This window comes from Microcaecilia unicolor, chromosome 3, assembly GCF_901765095.1.
Source record: "Microcaecilia unicolor chromosome 3, aMicUni1.1, whole genome shotgun sequence".
NCBI lineage: Eukaryota > Metazoa > Chordata > Amphibia > Gymnophiona > Siphonopidae > Microcaecilia > Microcaecilia unicolor.
Genome location: NC_044033.1, coordinates 141,559,552 through 141,575,753, shown reverse-complemented (window position 1 = coordinate 141,575,753; position 16,202 = coordinate 141,559,552). Strand labels below are relative to the sequence as shown.

Genomic DNA, 16,202 nt, shown 5'->3' with positions numbered 1-16,202 from the left:
AAGTAAGTCAGTATACTATGGAGACTGGAAATGAAAAATAAATCTCTATACTTTGAATTCTCTCTAAAATATTTTTTTTTATACTAAAGCTTACTATGTGTCTATATGTCAGTTTTAATGCTATAAATATTTCTGTCCACAAGCTCTCATTGATGTGTGTTTCTGTTTCTCCTCCCTACCTCCATTCAGGGCCAAGTATCACAAGTTGAAATATGGGACAGAGTTGAATCAGGGAGATATGAAACCCCCAAACTATGATTCTGGTAAGATTCTTTGACAGCAACAAAAATTATATATTGTGCTTTTTTTTTCATGCTGTCTGGCAGGAGTTCAGTAGTTTGTTAGCAGTTTGTGTGGCTTTAAATTATGATGCTTTCACAGTAGATGATGGCAGATAAAGACCAGTTCGGCCATTGTCTGCACTGATTTTGTTTTGTATTGCTAGGGGTCTATCCTGGTTGCTGGCTGTAGAAGCTTGACAGCTTGTAGGATATTGTTCTTTATCCATGCCAGTTTTTTAAATGTATTTCCATACTGGGTAGATGAGTATTTATGATCCCATACTTAAACCAGTACCCAGGCCCTCTCACCCCTAGTCTTTTACCACTAATCTTAGTCATCTAACCACCATCAAAACAAGGCTGTTGTTGTTAGATGCTGTTGGAATTATTGCCTAAAATTCTGGCCACCCATTTTTCCTGACTTTGCTGGAAAATACCTAGCCTCCATCAGTCTGCTAATATCAGTTTGGATTCATGGTCATTGTTATCTAGATATTCTACCAGGCTAATCTCAAGGCATGTGGTGTAATTTGCTTGGGCTTCCCTTTATCAGTGTTTTGTTTGCTCATTTTTAACCTCTTCCTTTGCATTTGGTCTTGAGGGAATGTTTGCTTCACCTGCTGAATAAGAGTTGGGCTCATGACCGTTTGGTCTGACGCTAAGGTAAGACCAGTCCAGAACCTGTGGGTTGTGCCTGTTGACCAGTGAATGTTTTTTTTTTTTTTTTTTTATTGAACCATTTGATTTTGCTGTGGCTATTTTTCCACCAATGTCCCAAAATACTCCCAGTTAAAAAAAAAAGCTCTGTGTGACAAGGTCCTGTGCCTGCCTTGGACTCGACCAAGGTCCCTTCCTTAGCGTCAGCAGCAGATGAATCCAGAGACTTGTGGGTTGTGACCATCTACCAGCAGGTGGAGATAGAGAGCGCTGAACTGCAGTGATTTATAGGATGGAATGTTACTTGGTCAGTTAGTATTCTCTATCGCCATCAAGCGGATGGATGGTCTCTCACAAGCTCCTGGTCTCACCTGATGGTGGCTCCTGTTCTAGGTCTCCCAGTTCAGTAGAGCTTTGGGGTGTGTGGCTGAGCGGTGCCACCTTTAGGGGGTACACCTGGTCACCCCAGGTCCCTCCCACACCCTTCTCCCCTCTCTAACCCTTCCTCCATTCTCCTTCCTCACTGTAAAAAAAATTGGGGCATAATTCTTTAACGCCCACATCCTTGGGTGCAGGGGAGATACTGGTTTGGGCCAGTATAAAGAGCTTAATGATGGAGAAGATGTGAGTGTGTTTCCAGCATCACTGAGTTCGACAGGCAAGGACGTCTGATGGCTGGCTCTCCCAGGGTCAGTGTATTTGTACATTTTCTTTCACCTTTGGGTCAGTTGCGGTTTTACCTTTCTTTTCTTTACAATAGCTGCCGAAGTTGTTAAAAGCTGATCCCACTGTGGGAAGCAGGAAGCAGTATTGGGGCAGTGTCTGGGTGGCTGCGCAGGGGGAATCCCGGAAGAAATGTAGCTAGGTTGGTGCCAAACGGCATAAGGGGGAAGTCCTTGATACAGCTTAATAGCGAAACATGCATGTCTGACGTTGTTTGAACCCCTAGTCCGCATACCTATACAGATAAGTGCTTTAAGTATGTATAAATTAAAGAATAGTTATAGCCGATGACGATTTAGGTGCCAAAGTAATTGCCGGTGAAATTATGACTGGGCAATGGGTACCTCTGAGGCAAAATAAATGATGAGAAAAAATAAATGATTGAATGAAAAGAATATTGTGAAATATATGTTGAAGTTGGTGGAGGGAACTTGTTATCTGGGACCTGTTTGATTTCAAGAAGTATTTCGAGGTACCTAGTAAGAGAAGGAACAACTGCATAATCTGCTGGGACATGGCGTCTAAGTCACGTTTAGCAAGTCTTATAATCTGCTGGGACATGGCCTTTAAGTCACGTTTAGCAAGTCTTCCTTTTAGGGGAAAGCTTTTGTTTGGGACAGACTTAGAACAGATTGTGAAGGACCTTGGTGACTCTAGGGCCAGCGCCTGCTGGAGGACAGGTCCAAGTTTGTATGACCGGCGGGACCTAGACCTAAGTTTAGGGATGCACGGCGTTATTGTCCAGGTCGCGGGGCCTCTTTTCAGAGAGCAAGGTCTTCTCAGAGGCCTCAGCCCTTTCGAGGTAACAGGCGGGCCTTCCTTTCCGGTAATAGAAACCAGCCCGCAACCAGGTCCGTCTAATGATGGGGCACTGGTCCATATCCAGCTGGTTTTTGGGAGCAGACTGTCCCTATTCCTGGTGGAGTGGACCAGGGTAACATCCGACGAATGGGTCTTGGAGGTTATCAGAGACGGCTGCAAGTTAGAATTGGCTCTTTTCTGGAATCTCCTTGCAAATGTCCTGCCAAGGTGTGGGCCGTTCGACACACCCTCCTCAACTTACAACGGCTGGGTGCCGTTCAGCCTGTACCCCCAGCAGAAAGAGGATGCAGTCGATACTCCATTTATTTTGTGGTGCCAAAAAAGGGTGGTTCTTGGCGACCCGTCTTAGATCTCAAGTGCGTCAACAGGTCCTTACGGGTTCGGCTTTTCCGCATGGAAACCCTCTGATCGGTGATCGCAGCATAACAGCCAGGGGAGTTTTTGACGTCTCTCGATCTCAAAGAGGCCTATTTAAAATATTCCAATCTGTTTCTTCGCTTTGCAGTGATCGGTAGTCATTTTCAATTCAAAGCGATGCCCTTCGGTCTAGCCACAGCGCCTCGGACCTTTTCCAAGGTCCTGGTAGTAGTGGCAGCCTATCTCAGGAAGGAAGGGATTCAGGTCCATTCCTATCTAGACGACTGGTTTGTGTGGGCATCTTCTTTCAAGGAGAGTCGGTGGGCAACCGACTGAGTGGTCGGATTGCTTCAGTTGCTTGGTTGGGTGATCAACTTCCCGAAGTGCAGCCTAACGGCTTCCCAAATACTGGAATACTTGGGGGTGTGCTTCGTTACTCGAACAGGGATAGTTTCTATTCCTTCAGCTCGAGCACAGCGGTTATTCTAATTCTAACCAGGTCACCTTCACCTCTCCTTTCCTTAGTCCATTCTCTCAACCCTCCAACACCTGCCTCCTTTTCTTCCTTTTCTGAAATCACTGAAGAGGAAACTACACATCTTATCTCCTCAAAACTAACTACCTGTTCCTCTGATCCTATTCACACCCATCTACTTACCACTGTCTCTCCTACTGTCATCCCTTTTATCTGTCATATCCTCAATCTTTCACTGTCCACTGCAACTGTTCCTGGTGCCTTCAAACATGCCGTAGTCACACCACTCCTTAAAAAACCTTCATTGGACCCTACCTGTCCTTCGAACTATCGCCCCATCTCCCTCCTCCATTTCCTATCCAAGATACTTGAATGTGTTGTTCACCGCCGTTGCCTTGACTTTCTTGCATCTCAAGCTATTCGTGATCCACTTCAATCTGGCTTTTGCCCCTTCATTCAACTGAAACAGCGTTTGCTAAAGTCTTCAATGATCTGTTCCAGACCAGATCCAAAGGTCTCTATTCTATCTTCATCCTTCTCAATCTATCTGCTGCTTTTGACAGTGTTGATCACAGCCTACTCCTTGATACAGTATAATATTTAAGGTGAGATTTATTCCTCCCAGTGCAGTGAATCAGTTACTGCTATCTAGGGATGAATGAATCCCATCCAAGGCTGCTTCTGGTATATTTACCTCGTATTATGCAGACTCTTAAATTACCAGAGCTGTGCACTTAAACTAATTCCGGAGACAATAATCAAGAGAAAACAAGTGGGTATTTATCACAAGATCATTTGTATTATTAGCAGATAAGTGATATTTCATTTGGAGTACAGAACATTGCTACATAAAATTACTTTTATATCTGAGACTCCACAGAATATGCCGGTAACATGAACAACAAATTAGTTATGGGAATATAGCACCACAGCTACACATAGGTGTTTTCTGGGACTGAGTCTTTAATGTTATATTCTACCACTCAAAACCAATTAGTAGCTATAACAGACTCAAAGCTACGTATGAGAGAGCAATTGGATTACTTGCCAATCCAGATTGGTTTCTTATAGGAGAGGACAGCTCGGCTGTCTCTCTGGCTTGAAGTAGGAAGTACACTCACTTTTATATGTCCATTCAGGATACGGGTAATATGACAGTAAGCACACCCTGTTGGATCTATGCTAATGTCATAGTTAACACTGATTGGCCCATGGTAATGTGTATTTACTGGAAAAGCTAGCAAAAGATCACCCCTTACTGGAAGACAAAGCCACCTTCTTGCAACACCCCTCATTTCTACATTTTTGACCACATCTTCCTCAAAACACTTTCTGTGACACCTGGTCATCTTCCTGAGAAACCATCTTTGTTCTGCTTCTCAAGAACATCTGTGACCACCAGACCACCATATTGCCACATTCATGCAACTCTTGTCAGTTAGACCCCCACCCTTGCCGTTTTCTGTTTGTTCTGCAGTGTCCCAATAGCTTATATGCCCTTGAGCAACACTGAAGTTCAAGTCAGAGTTACAGGCCTATAAGTTTTTATCTCATTTTAAATCCTCAACCAAACTCAGGCCTTGAATCAAGGCTCATAGCTGTAGTACCAATATACGATACGCTGTCCTCACTTGGATTTCAGGGCTCTGTTCTTTCCTGGTTTTCTTCTTATCTCTCCCAGCATACCTTTAGTGTATACTCTAGTGGATCCTCCTCTACTTCTATCCCACTGTCAGTTGGTGTACCTCAGGAATCTGTCCTGGGACCTCTTCTTTTCTCCATCTATACTTCTTTCCTTGGTACTCTGATCTCATCCCATGGTTTTCAGTATCATCTTTACACTGATGACGCCCAGATCTACCTCTCCACACCAGAAATCTCAGCCAAAATCCAGGCCAAAGTATCAGCCTGCCTGTCTGACATTGCTGCCTGGATGTCTCAGCGCCATCTGAAACTAAACATGACCAAGACTGAGCTTCTTATCTTTCCCCCTAAACCAACCTCTCCTCCTCCCCCATTCTCTATTTCTGTGGATAACACACTCATCCTTCCTGTCTCATCAGCTCGTAACCTTGGGGTCACCTTCGACTTCTCCCTCTCCTTCTCTGCACATATTTAGCAGACTGCTAAAACCTGTTGTTTCTTTCTCTATAATATCAGCAAAATTCGCCCTTTCCTTTCTGAGCACACTACCAGAACCCTCATTCACACTCTTATCACCTCTCGCTTAGTCTATTGCAACTTTCATCTCACAGTTTTCCCACTTAGCCATCTCTCTCCTCTTCAATCTGTTCAAAATTCTGCTGCACGACTAATATTCCGCCAGTGTCGTTATGCTCATATTAGCCCTCTCCTCAAGTCACTTCACTGGCTTCCAATCCGCTTCCGCATACAGTTCAAACTCCTCTTATTGACCTATAGGTCAATAAGTGCATTCACTCTGCAGCACCTCTCCACTCTCATCTCTCCCTACATTCCTCCCCAGGAACTCCATTCACTGGGTAAATCTCTCTTATCTGCACCCTTCTCCTCCACTGCTAACTCCAGACTCCGTTCCTTTTATCTTGCTGCACCATGTGCCTGGAATAGACTTCCTGAGCCGGTACATCAAGCTCCATCTCTGGCCATCTTCAAATCTAAGCTAAAAGCCCACCTTTTTGAAGCTGCTTTTAACTCCTAACCCTTATTCACTTGTTCAGAACCCTTATTTTATCATCCTCACTTTAATATTCCCTTATCTCTTGTTTGTCCTGTTTGTCCTAATTAGATTGTAAGCTCTGTTGAGCAGGGACTGTCTCTTCATGTTCAAGTGTACAGCGCCTCGTACGTCCAGTAGCGCTTTAGAAATGATTAGTAGTAGTGGTTACAGCTCAGTTACGAGCACTGTTTCAAACTCCAAACCCGCGGGCTTGGGACTATGTACAAGTTATAGGTTCCATGGCCTTCACCTTGGACGTGGTAAAGTGGGTCAGAGCTCACATGCGCCCCCTCCAGTGACACCTTCTGAGCCGTTGGTCTCCGCTCTCAGAGGATTACAAGGTTCGAGTGCCATGTTTGGCCCGTCTTCACACAATCATGCACTGGTGGTTCATTCAAAAGAAGCTGGTGTCGAGCATTCCTCCGGCAACCCTGGACTGGAAGATAGTGACCACAGATGTGTCACTGTCTGGCTAGGGGGCACATTGCCTGCAACAGATGGCCCAGGGCGTTTGGACTTCAACAGAGGTGTCACGGTCCATCAACTGCTTGGAGTTACTGGCAATTCGTCTGGCCCTTCGAGAGTCTCTGTTTCTTCTCCGCGGTTGCCCAGTTCGAGTTCTTTCATACAGTGCGATGGCGGTCATCTACGTAAACCGTCGGGGGCACCAGGAGTGCACCCCTAGCGTGCGAGGCTGCTCTGATCTGCCGGTGGGCAGAGACTCATCTCTCGTTCTTGACAGCGGCTCATATAGTGGGGTCACAGAATGTGCAAGCGGACTTTCTCAGTCACCACCAGTTGGAGCCAGGGAAGTGGAAGCTGTCCTCTCTGGCCTTCGATCAGATAACTGCCCATTGGGGGATGCCAGAGATAGACTTAATGGCCACCACATTCAATGCGAAGGTTCCCCGTTTCTTCAGCAGGGGATGAGAGCTGGGCTCAGAAGGCATCGATGCCTTTCTTCAACCTTAGTCCAGGGGCCTGCTCTATGCCTTTCCCCCGTGGCCATTGGTGGGCAGGTTACTGACTCGCATTGCCAGTCATCCCGGTTGAGTGATCCTAGTGGCCCCAGATTGGCCCAGACGACCCTAGTATGCAGATGTGATCAGGATTCTGTTTGATTGTCCTTTCTGCTACCGGCGCAGGACAGTCTCCTGCTGCAGGGGCCAGTCACGATGGAGGATTCCTCCCTCTTCATGATCTTACGGCCTGGCCCTTGAAAGGGCGAGGTTGAGAAGAAAAGGGTATCCGGACGCAGTTATTGCTTCGATGCTGTAGGCTCGGAAAAGATCCACCTCGATAGCTTATGCTAGGGTGTGGCGTACCTTCGATTCTCCGAGGACAAGCAGGCTGCTTGTTCTCACTGATGGGTGACGTCCACAGCAGCCCCTCCAATCGGAACACTTTTCTAGCAAAGTCCTTTGGTAGTCCTCGCGCGCCGATGCGCACCGCGCATGCGCGGCCGTCTTCCCACCCGAACCGGCTCGTGTTTGTCAGTCTTCTTTTGTCCGCGCTCGGTACGGTCGTGTTACGCCGTTCGCGCCCCTTAAGTCGACCTCGCGCGTCTTTTTGGCTTTTTCGCTAAAAAAAAAAAAAAAGGGGGAAAAGGATTTTGGAAGAAGGCCTTTTCGGTCTTTTTCCCCTTCCGGTATTTCCAGTTTTTGCCCCGTTAAGTTTCTTTTTGTTTTCGGGGTAGGCCCTTTTGAGGCCTCGGGTCGAATTTTTTCTTCCTCTCTTTTTTGGTGCCTTACCGCAATTACGAGTTTTGATTTCGCCAGCGTGATTTTTCCGCCCATGTCATCGAAGTCTCCCAGCGGCTTCAAGAAGTGCACCCAGTGCGCCCGGGTAATCTCGCTCACTGACAGGCACGCGTCGTGTCTTCAGTGTCTGGGGGCTGGGCACCGCCCGCAGGCCTGTAGTTTTTGCGCCCTTTTACAAAAAAGGACTCAGGTAGCGAGATTGGCCCAGTGGAACGTTTTGTTCTCGGGCTCTTTGTCGGCATCGGCACCGGGAGTATCGAGTGCATCGACGTCGGCAGCGTCAAGACCTCTGTCCTCGGCCGCGACTGCATCGAGTGCATCGAGGCATCGACCCTCTGCATCGGGGCCGAGACATCGGAAGGCTGCGTCGGCGTCGGTGGTACCGGGACCTCCACTCCTGCTGATGTCGGAGGACGGTGGTGCTTCGTCTGGAGTGCAGGTGAGGGCTGTCCATTCCCCTGCTGGTGGCGGTGAGCCTTCGGGTGGGTCTCCCCCTACCCTGAGGGCTCCTGCGGTACAGCCCCCCCGAGACCGACCTTCTTCGGCCTCGGCCCCGAGGAAGCGACGGCTGGATTCTACGCCCTCCTCGTCGGTGCCGGGAAGCTCCGGTGACATGCTTCGTTTGAAGAAGTCTCAAAGAAGCATCGACACCGGTCTGCTTCCCGTGTCGGTACCGAGAGCTCTGGGTCGCCGAGGCACCATGATTCTGATCGCTCCTTTTTGGCCGCGTCAGATCTGGTTCCCTCTTCTTCTGGAGTTATCCTCCGAAGAACCGTGGAGATTGGAGTGTTTTCCGACCCTCATCACACAGGACGAAGGGGCGCTTCTGCATACCAACCTCCGGTCTCTGGCTCTCACGGCCTGGATGTTGAAAGCGTAGACTTTGCCTCTTTGGGTCTGTCAGAGGGTGTCTCCCGCATCTTGCTTGCTTCCAGGAAAGATTCCACTAAGAGGAGTTACTTCTTTCTATGGAGGAGGTTTGCCGTCTGGTGTGACAGCAAGGCCCTAGATCCTCGCTCTTGTCCTACACAGACCCTGCTTGAATACCTTCTGCACTTGTCTGAGTCTGGTCTCAAGACCAACTCTGTAAAGGTTCACCTTAGCGCGATTAGTGCATACCATTACCGTGTGGAAGGTAAGCCGATCTCAGGACAGCCTTTAGTAGTTCGCTTCATGAGAGGTTTGCTTTTGTCAAAGCCCCCCGTCAAACCTCCTACAGTGTCATGGGATCTCAATGTCGTTCTCACCCAGCTGATGAAACCTCCTTTTGAGCCACTGAACTCCTGCCATCTGAAGTACTTGACCTGGAAGGTCATTTTCTTGGTGGCAGTTACTTCAGCTCGTAGAGTCAGTGAGCTTCAGGCCCTGGTAGCCCAGGCCCCTTACACCAAATTTCATCATAACAGAGTAGTCCTCCGCACTCACCCTAAGTTCTTGCCAAAGGTTGTGTCGGAGTTCCATCTGAACCAGTCAATTGTCTTGCCAACATTCTTTCCCCGTCCTCATTCCTGCCCTGCTGAACGTCAGCTGCACACATTGGACTGCAAGAGAGCATTGGCCTTCTATCTGGAGCTGACACAGCCCAACAGACAGTCCGCCCAATTGTTTGTTTCTTTTGATCCCAACAGGAGGGGAGTGGCTGTAGGGAAACGCACCATATCCAATTGGCTAGCAGATTGCATTTCCTTCACTTACGCCCAGGCTGGGCTGGCTCTTGAGGGTCATGTCACGGCTCATAATGTTAGAGCCATGGCAGCGTCGGTAGCCCACTTGAAGTCAGCCACTATTGAAGAGATTTGCAAAGCTGCGACGTGGTCATCTGTCCACACATTCACATCTCATTACTGCCTGCAGCAGGATACCCGACGCGACAGTCGGTTCGGGCAGTCAGTGCTTCAGAATCTGTTCGGGGTTTAGAATCCAACTCCACCCACCTAGGCCCATGTTTATTCTGTTCCAGGCTGCACTCTCAGTTAGTTGGATAAATTGTTAGGTCAATCTCAGTTATGTCCTCGCCGTTGCGAGGCCCAATTGACCATGGTTGTTGTTTTGAGTGAGCCTGGGGGCTAGGGATACCCCATCAGTGAGAACAAGCAGCCTGCTTGTCCTCGGAGAAAGCGAATTTTACATACCTGTAGAAGGTATTCTCCGAGGACAGCAGGCTGATTGTTCTCACAAACCCGCCCGCCTCCCCTTTGGAGTTGTGTCTTCCCTTGTCTTTGTCTTGCTACATATGGGACTGACGAACACGAGCCGGTTCGGGCGGGAAGACGGCCGCGCATGCGCGCGCGAGGACTAGCAAAGGCTTTTGCTAGTGAAGTTTCCGATTGGAGGGGCTGCCGTGGACGTCACCCATCAGTGAGAACAATCAGCTTGCTGTCCTCGGAGAATACCTTCTACAGGTATGTAGCATTCGCTTTATTTTCCACTTCCAGTGTCAGGTCTCAAAGCAGCAACTAGGTTTGTGAGCCCTTGGGCCGCTGCCAAGGAGCGGCAGTGGCAGGCAAAACCACCCCAACCAGCACTGGGCTAGCACACACACAAAGCAGGGACTGCAGACAGGGATAAGCAAAGCAGGAACACACTGGAGAAGAACACTTGGACTAGAACACAGGACTGGAGCAAGGCTTCACCTGCACTTGACCACCTTTCCCCAGGAGTTGAGCCCCTGGGTGCAGGCGGCCGGCAGGATTTATCGGATTGGGCAGGAACTGGATACCAGCAGGAAATACACAACAGAGTCAAAACTACAAGCTGCCAGGCAAGCCACTAAGACAGAAACACAGACAGGAGGGAGTCAGGACTAAAAGCTGCCAAGCAGCCACTAATAAAGGTACACAGACACAAGATAAGGAAATGTAGACCAGAAACAAGACTAGGAACTAAACAATAAAACCAAAGCTAACTACACATAAACAAACAAGAACCAGGCAAGAACTCAGAATAAAACTGGACTAGGCAGAAGTGCACAGAGCACACCCACATACCAAGGACCTTTGACGATGCAAAGGCAAACACAGAAGTTTCTAGGTGATTAATAAAGCCCATCAGCTGCTAAAGCTCAGCTGCAGCAATCACAAGGCAACTATGGGTGCTGTTCAGGTACAAACAAGGAAAGCAATTCTGGCAGCCCGGAAGATCTGTACTGAACTGGGCTGAAGTCTGTAACGGGTGACAGTAAATAGACAGTCCATTGCAGCCACCAGGTCTGGCCACCAGAGGGTGAGGTGAGCATAGACAAGGAAATGGTCACAAACGTGACATCCAGCTCTCGATTAGCAAGCAAGCAAAAAGGACCTGAGCTTCAACCTGCAGAAACTTAAAAAAATTATTTTTTATAAGTTTAATAATATTACATTTATAGAGGAAACTTATAAATGTATCAGCAAAAATAAAATTTGTGAAACTTAGAAAGTGCAGAAACTTTAACAGTCTCAAATTAAACCACTCGACTCCCCTATTACTTTAGCAGAAATCAAGACAGCCATTACATCCTTTCCATTAAACAAAGCACCTGGCCCCAGCCAAATGTAAGCCTTCTCTTTAGACCTTTGTCCCCTCTTATATTCCTTTTATAATAATACTAGTAAAAAAAGCCAGTTTCTCATTGAAATGAAATGGGTGCTAGCAAGGTAATCACCTTCTGCCATTAATGTTTTTAAGGGAAGTTCCAGCGTCCCCCCTCCCTCCCTCCCAGTTCCAGGGTCCCCCTCTCGTCTTCCCAGTTCCAGGGTTGTTGTCCCTCCCTCCCTTCCAGTTTCAGGCCCCCTCCCTCTGAATTTTAAGTCATCCTGACTTACCTCGTCGGGGTTACGGCGGCTGGCATCGAGGGAGGGACCAGGGCTGAGAGACAGAGAAGGGAAAATTGAAGTAAGTGCCGAGCCTGTATGCTTTTTACTGCGCGAGGTAAGTCAGGATGACTTTTTAAAATTCGGAGGGAGGGAGGACCCTGGAATTGGGAGGGAGGGGGGGACGGACGATGACCCTGGAACTCGGAGGGAGGGAACGAACTTCCGGTGGGTGAATATTATATGCAGCCTTCCCTTTTCTCCGAGGGCGGGGCACTGAGAGCGAGTGCGAGACCTGTGATTGGTCCCTTCTCCTTCTGACGTTGCGTTTCTTTCCCTGGCAACTATACAGAGTTCCCTCGAGGGCGGGGCAATTATGAACCCTACGAACACTACAGAGCTTCACTGCCACACTGCCACAGAGTCAGCTTCAGAACATTGGAGGTGCAAATTATTATATTAGATTAATGATGAAAAGGTTTTTGGCTCGTTTGTTGAAGCTAAAATTGTTGTTCTACCTAAACCAGGAAGAGACCCTACTTATGTAGCATATTATAGACCTATCTCACCTACAGATTTTGACAGTAAAATATATTCCAGACTAATAACTTCAAGGATGTCTTCCATTTTCCCATAATTAATCCATCCAGATCAAAATGGATTTATGTCAAATAGATGCACTTCTGATGATTCACAGCTTTTTTGCAATATACTCTCTTTATTGCAGAATTATTCACAACCCTTGGTTGTACTTTTTCTGGATGCAGAGAAGGTATTCGATCTAGTAGAATGGTCATATTTATTTAAAGTTCTCTCTTGGTTTGGTTTTGGTACATCTTTTATTCACATGATTAGGATTCTGTATTTAAACCTCCAAGCCAGAATCTTTGTTGATGATATGCTTTGTGTCTACCTTCTCTGTGTCCAGGGGTACAAGACAGGGTTGTCCCTTGTCCCCTCATACTTAATTTGGCGATTGAACCTTTAGCCATTGCTGTTGGACAACATCCACTAATTGAGGGTTACAAAATTAATAATTTTGAAGTTAAATTATCCCTTTACGCAGATGACTTTCTTACTACCCTCAATTCAATCCCTCATATTTTTAACTAAATTAAAGACTTCCCAATTATCAGGCTATAAAGTGAATTGGGATAAAATGGAATGTCTTCCTCTTAATAATTTGGTTGACTTTTAAGATTTAGCCTCCTTCCCATTTAAAATATAATCAGATTTCATTAAATATTTAGGTATTTATTTCAACAAGTCCATTGAAACTACCACTAATAAAAATATTGCTCTTCTTTTTTCTGTTCTGAAGGATATAACGTCTCACTGGTCCCCTTTGTTTCTTAGCTGGTGGGGCAGACGAGTCAATTAAAATGACGCTAACACCAAAAATAAACTATATTATAAGCATGTTACCCTTTCACTTTCCAAGTCATTTCTACAAATCAGTAGATAGAATCAACTTTTTGTGGAAGAGAATACCTCTCTGCATTGCCTTAAAGTTTCTCCGTCTTCCCAAATAAAAGGGTAGGAGTTAAGTTTCTAAACTTCACACATTATCATTATTTTATTCTGAACCAAGCTTCAAAATGTTCTTTGTTTACAGATGTTAAATTAAATTTGAAGTGTGCTCCTCCCTCTTTCCCTACCTGGCTTTTATTCGAAAGGCACTTAGTACACCCTATACCGTTACACCTACTCTCTAAGATGATTGCACTTAAAAAAAAAAAAGTTACACCTGTATTAGTTATTTCCGCTACTATTGATGATAAAAGATTCAATTCTCATCTCTCGAATAATTCAAATGTTCTTTATGATATGTCAATTTGGAATAATCCTTTAATTAAGATTGATAATAAGTCCTTTGGTTGGCCCCTCTGGCATAATGGAAATAATTTGACTCCTTTATCATTTAGGGATCCTTTTTCAGAGTGGAGATAAGCCCAACATGGGCTCACCGCTCGCTCTTCCAGTACTACCGCTGGCCCAACGTGGCCGCTGGCGGTAGTCCTGCCTTGAGCGCACACCATTTCCGGAGGAAAAATAAAGTCCACGGAAATGTCTTGTGCAGCAGAAACCCGACTGTAACGGGGAGGAAGTGACGTCACCACCCGAAATGGCAGCCTGAGCCACGAGCTCCGACTAGCCCTAAGCAAAAAGGACACCCCACATGCGTCGATAACATCAGTGCGATCTTCAAATAGGTGGAAATCAGAACTGAATCTTGCGCGACTCTATTTATGAAGAATTCACGAACTTCGATAACCAACCTGCAAGCCTTCGCGTATCAAGGCCCCACTGCGACCATGAGTGCGCTCGATCCCGAGCACCGCTCATCTGACTCACGCATGGGGAGCCCAGCGCAACTCTTCCCGCCACTATTCGCCACTGGTGAGGGCCAAATTCAAGAGGAGACCCGCATGCAAGAAATCCACGGGTGGTTACAGGATATAAAGACAGAAATAATCACAGCAGTGCGAGCAGAACTTACAGCACTAGGGGCGGAACTGCGAGGAGAAATTGGCTCGCTGGGGATCAGAGTAGCTGAGACGGAGGATCGCCTTGACGAACAAACAGAGTCACTTCAATATCTTGATGCTCAATTTTGGGAGACTAGGCGAGAAACCCAGCAATTATGGGACAAAGTTGAAAACCTTGAGAACCGGAGCCGCCGGTGTAATGTGCGGTTCTGAGGTCTCCTGGACACACCACACTATGCAGATTGTGAGCTGACTGTAACAAAAATCGCTATCAGGATCTTGCGGCAGCTACGTTGAAAAGACGAGCAGAGCTCAGACCCTTCACGAGATTCTTGGCGGATAAAGGTATTGAATACAGATGGGGACATCCATTTGTACTGTGATTTTACAAAGATGGGAAACAACATCAAGTGCGAGATATTGCAGAAGTTGCAGAGACCTTTCCAGAAGACTGACCGAAGGGAGATCCTCCTATAGCACAGAAGCACATCTCAGCCTCAAGAGATAAACCCCGTTGGCAAAGAATAACTGCAGGGAAGGGCCGACTCCAACGCCAGCAATCTGACACACAGCTGCGGAGAATGGAAGACAAAGCCCAGAACTAACAAGAGAATTTACAAGAACCACTAGAGAGCATCAAACCGGTGTCTGGTATATGAACTTTTATATTTGTGACAATGTTTAGACTGTGAATGTTGATGCATGTTGGGGTCAAATCCTTATGATAGCAATAACATTAGGTTGCTACATCTAATATGGGGATTAAGCTATTAAAAGATCATATGCGAGGATGGGGGGTCACTTTCTTTTCAGACAACCCATGATTTTGATAGAGGGGTGTCTTAGGTTGGGAAGGGAGGGCAAGGGAGTTGATAGTTGGGAACAGCAAGTTCAGATTATACCACAGCCGAGGGTTGGAGAGAGAGACTTACAAAGACATCAGGAACAGAGAACTGGGCGGAGAGGGACCATATTACAGAGTAGATGAGTACTGTAACATGCATGACCCTTAATGTAAAAGGGCTTAATTCTCCAGGAAAACGACAACTTATGTTTAGGGAGATCCAACGCTTAAAGGAGGACATAACATTTGTCCAAGAGACTCACCTAATTCAAACAGCAGAAAGATTATGCCATATTAAGAAAGGCCAACAGATATTCTTTGCATCCAATTCTTTGGGGAGGAAAAAGAATGGAGTCCTGATAGTGCTGTAACATAGATATCCTTGGCAGGTACAGCGAGTAGTGAGAGATAAGGAGGGCCGATACTTACTGCTGATAGTAAAAGTGGAGGGGGAGGTCCTGTCGCTCCTAAATATTTATGCGCCCAACAATCAACAGGGGGTCTTTTATTTGGCACTCTCGGTGCTCCTCTCCAAGCATATTGAAGGCACACTATTGATTGGCGGAGATTTCAACCTGACACTACAGCCAACATTAGATAACACCACACCAGGGGTTCGTTACTCACAGGCTGATCGGGACCAACTATGCAAATTTATGCGGCAGAGGCAAGTAATAGATATCTGGAGACATAGACACCCACAGGCCAGAGGATATACATATTATTCTGCAGTTCACAACTCCCAGTCCCGTATTGACTTATGGATGGGACCCTTAGCTTTACTGGATAGCATAGAAAACATTCAAATCCACCCGAGGACCTGGTCAGGCCATGCGCCTGTAGTGCTGGAGATAATACTGAGGGCAAAAGGCTTGGAACCCTCGCAGTGGTGCTTCAGTGATAAATTATTAGCTGATCCTGCACTAACCACCAAGTTGGAAAAGGATATTAAAGACTATATTGACTTTAATGACAATGGAGAGGTGTTCTCTGGGATATTGTGGGAAGGGTGCAAAGCAGTAATCAGGGGAAAAGTTATAGCCTTACAGGTACATATGGCACGGCAGGCAAGAGGACGGACCCAGCAAATACATATAGAGTTGACATCCCTTATTAATCAGGCTAATCAGCAGGGAGCCACTGGGGAGGTTCAACACCATCTGCATGCTCTCCAGATGTAGCTTCGGGAACTCCAGCTGGCAGAGATAACAGAGCAGTTACAGCGGGTGAGACAGGCTCATTTTGAATTTGGGAATTGGGCCTTTAGACTTTTGGCACATAAACTAAAAAAGTGGTCCACAAGCGCCC

General features: G+C 46.7%; 1 protein-coding gene across 3 annotated transcripts in view; it reads left to right on the top strand.

The window, feature by feature from the left end:
* Nucleotides 1-16,202, top strand: part of STRN (striatin) — a 370,558-nt gene that overhangs the window by 134,080 nt on the left and 220,276 nt on the right. For all 3 annotated transcript variants that reach the window (XM_030196411.1, XM_030196410.1, XM_030196412.1), the window contains exon 3: nucleotides 190-263. In XM_030196411.1, the coding sequence (XP_030052271.1) occupies nucleotides 190-263 (74 nt within the window). The remainder of the gene's footprint in view (nucleotides 1-189; nucleotides 264-16,202) is intronic.